Genomic DNA, 3,216 nt, shown 5'->3' with positions numbered 1-3,216 from the left:
ATAGTGGTCTAGCTTCAATTGACTCATGATTTCAACTATATAAAATTTTCTTTTAAGTTTAACAAGGTAACAGATATATTGTTATTTGTAATTTTCAATCACAATGCAATTCTTACAATATTTAAATGACATTAAAATGTGGATATTCATCTTCTGTCAATTATGTAACATACAATTTCATTCTATTTTTCAAACATTCTTTTGGAATGTGAACAAAATATGTTCATGTTCTAGTTTATCTTATAACTAACATTTAATCTACAATTTTTTCATTTAAATTCTCTTTATTGTTACCCATTCATGTTTCCAAAGAAAGAAAATAGAATTTTCTAATGATGATTAGCCACAGAGTGATTAACTTAACTAATGTATCTAAAATATTCATTGGTATAAGTTTTTTTACTCTTGACTGTTGTTCACCATTAACCAACCCACAAAAACAAGTAAGCTTCAGACCTGAACCTCGATGTATAAGTTGAATTTATATATGTTGATAAGTTTTAAAGCATAAGCATTCTTGCCAACACCTAATTATGTTGTCATTCATTAAAAATCATCCTATGTTATAAACCAACTGGGGTTAAATGTATGAATCATTAGACTTTGATTAGGTGATCCATGGTATCATATTCAATTGGAAGTATGAGGGTCTTGAATTTAACTTTGTGTAATCTAGTAAGCGCACATTGGCGAAGGGTTGTTAAGTGGGTGCTCTTTGGTTATATATATATATATATATATATATATATATATATATAAAATTCGTTATGAGTTGGTATCATTTTGAGTATTATTATAATCTATGGATGACTTTATAGCCATTTTATTCTAGTACGCAAGTCCCTAGCAATACGCATTCCACATCTTACCAGGGGTTAAAACAAGAATCTTCAAATCCCAGAAAGGATCCTTAATCATTAAACCTATAAGATGGCACATAACGATATATACGTCTAACTTCAGTCATTTTACCACCCACGAATTAAAATAATCTCCGTGGAACCCCTCTAAAAGACTGTTATCGGGTGCTAACTTATGAATTAATTAATCCTAAAGTTCTCTTGAGATATCGTAATCAGTTGAACTGGATCATCATTCTATACTGGAAATCGATTAGACGGGAGAAAATCAACTTTTTTCTCTGACTCACTTGTCTAATTATGAAGAGTTAATCGCTAAACTTGAAGGTTTTAGCTACAATTCATGGCAATGTCATGGGTTCTCATCGCTGAAGGGTTTGATATAAATATATAACAACTGTCTAGTGCTTCACCGTTTTAACTGGTAGTCTGATCGGAATCAATAAACAATTAAAATACAAATTAATACGTATTTTTACTGTCACAGTTTGAATGCTGTGAAGTTTTTTATTTCATTATCTTTATAACAAGATTATACATTTCATTTTAGATTGTCCTATATTGAAATATACAATGAACAAATTATAGACTTATTAACCGGCATATCTTTGAAAACAACGCCATGTAAACAACCTTCTTTTGGGTTTTTACAAATTGCTGAATCCAATGATCAAGTTTATATTAAAGGATTAAATTGCTTAACTGTAAATAATTTAGAAGAAGCATTGACTATATTGTTTGAGGTAAGTTTTTGTTTTAATGTATGACTTTTTGTTTTCTTAAGTTATAAACAATTTCCTTGATTGGAAATTGGATGGATTGACTTTTGGACTTTTATTTCATGTCATCCTAATGTAGTGAATGAGAACGCTAGTGGGGACAACCAAATGCATTTAAATATAAAATCATAAAATCTCTTAGTAAAATCTGAGAACTTTACAGCATATATTTCATTTGCAAAATGTCCGTCAATTGGCTCAGACCTCATTATTCCTTTATTTCCATATCAATCACTCCCTGTTCTCGTTCTCTTCCCTTCAACCTTCTGCCTTCAGGTATTCCACTTTCGATTGGTGATACATACTACTTATATCTGTCAACATCAGTAGCATGCACCACACTAATACTTTAATCACAATTTGTAAACTTTTTGTTGAAATTAATGACAATATTATGATCTTTCCCGTGATAATTGTTGACAGAATAAAGGAGTATTAGTGTTTAGCATTTGAATTTAGTGTTCAGAGAAGAAATGATTCATGACAAAATGTTGAATGCTTCTCATTCTAATCCTTACAATGGATTTTTATAGTGGGAAATTTCTTAACATAATGCGTTAAACAGTATTACTTTGTAATTGCTTAGTTGTAATTGTTTAGTTTAGTGAAAAAGTTTAGTATCTTTGATCCCATCATATCATTGAACAGTAGTGAGAATAATTACCAATATATATTATTTTAAGGTAATTAATATGAAAATAAAATTCACTTTGATATTTGAAACATTTAAATTGTTAGCTCAAAGTAGAACGTATAATAGTAACTGTCACTACTAAATGATTTGTGTAACGAAAACCCTTGGTTAAGTCGTGAGAGGCAGTTACCTATCACAGACAATGGAAGATGCTCTCGCAATTTCGTGGGTTGGTTAAATTTAGACATTAACACCGTTGGATGCTGACTCAGTAGTTTAGAGGTTAAGAGTTCGTGCGCGAGACCGAGGGTCCTGGGTTCAAGTCCTTCGTACAGAATCGTGGGTGCGCACTGCTGAAGAGTTTCACACTAGGACAAAACAACCGTCCAGTGATTTCAGGTTTTCAGTGGTGGTCTAGCATTTGTTGATTAATTATATCGATCAAAAACTCAACAATCTTCATAACCCCATGCTGATAATTTTAAATCTGTTGGCACTTGATGTAGTAAAATACTTACTCGTCTAAGATGACCCAGTAGTCAAGTAAAGTTTCATATAATTATCTTTAAGTGATTTCATCTCGTAACTCAAATAAAAGTAAATCATGCGCAACTAAAACGTACTGCTTAGTAAGCAGAGATGGATAGTGGCTAGCAGTGGAATCCAGGACGCGCGTTTCGTCCTATTTGGGACTCGTCAGCTGGATGTACCTGCATCTCAGAGTTGATATTCACTCTGGGACTCGAACGCAGTACCCTCGCTTCGAACGCCATCGCGTTATCCACTCGGCCACTGAGTCCTGATAACCACTTGCTTGTGCGATGGGGTGAAGTTTAAACTCATTTAGTATTGTTTGTTTAAATCTTCCCATCGATTTGTTAGGACTGCAACTGGTCAGTCTCTAATCGGCATATGTGCATACTGAGATTATTGCCTCAAAATG

The 3,216-nt window shown here is 32.6% G+C and overlaps 1 protein-coding gene across 1 annotated transcript in view; it reads left to right on the top strand.

Moving 5' to 3' along the window:
* Nucleotides 1-3,216, top strand: part of Smp_018120 (putative kif9) — a gene marked incomplete at both ends in the record, with an annotated part of 58,452 nt that overhangs the window by 20,288 nt on the left and 34,948 nt on the right. The window contains one exon of the mRNA XM_018789437.1: nt 1,411-1,603. Within this exon, the coding sequence (XP_018654881.1) occupies nt 1,411-1,603 (193 nt within the window). The remainder of the gene's footprint in view (nt 1-1,410; nt 1,604-3,216) is intronic.

This window comes from Schistosoma mansoni, chromosome W (assembly GCF_000237925.1).
Source record: "Schistosoma mansoni strain Puerto Rico chromosome W, complete genome".
NCBI classification, from domain to species: domain Eukaryota; kingdom Metazoa; phylum Platyhelminthes; class Trematoda; order Strigeidida; family Schistosomatidae; genus Schistosoma; species Schistosoma mansoni.
The sequence above is the reverse complement of the archived record's forward strand: the minus strand, read 5'-3'. Positions and strand labels throughout refer to the sequence as shown.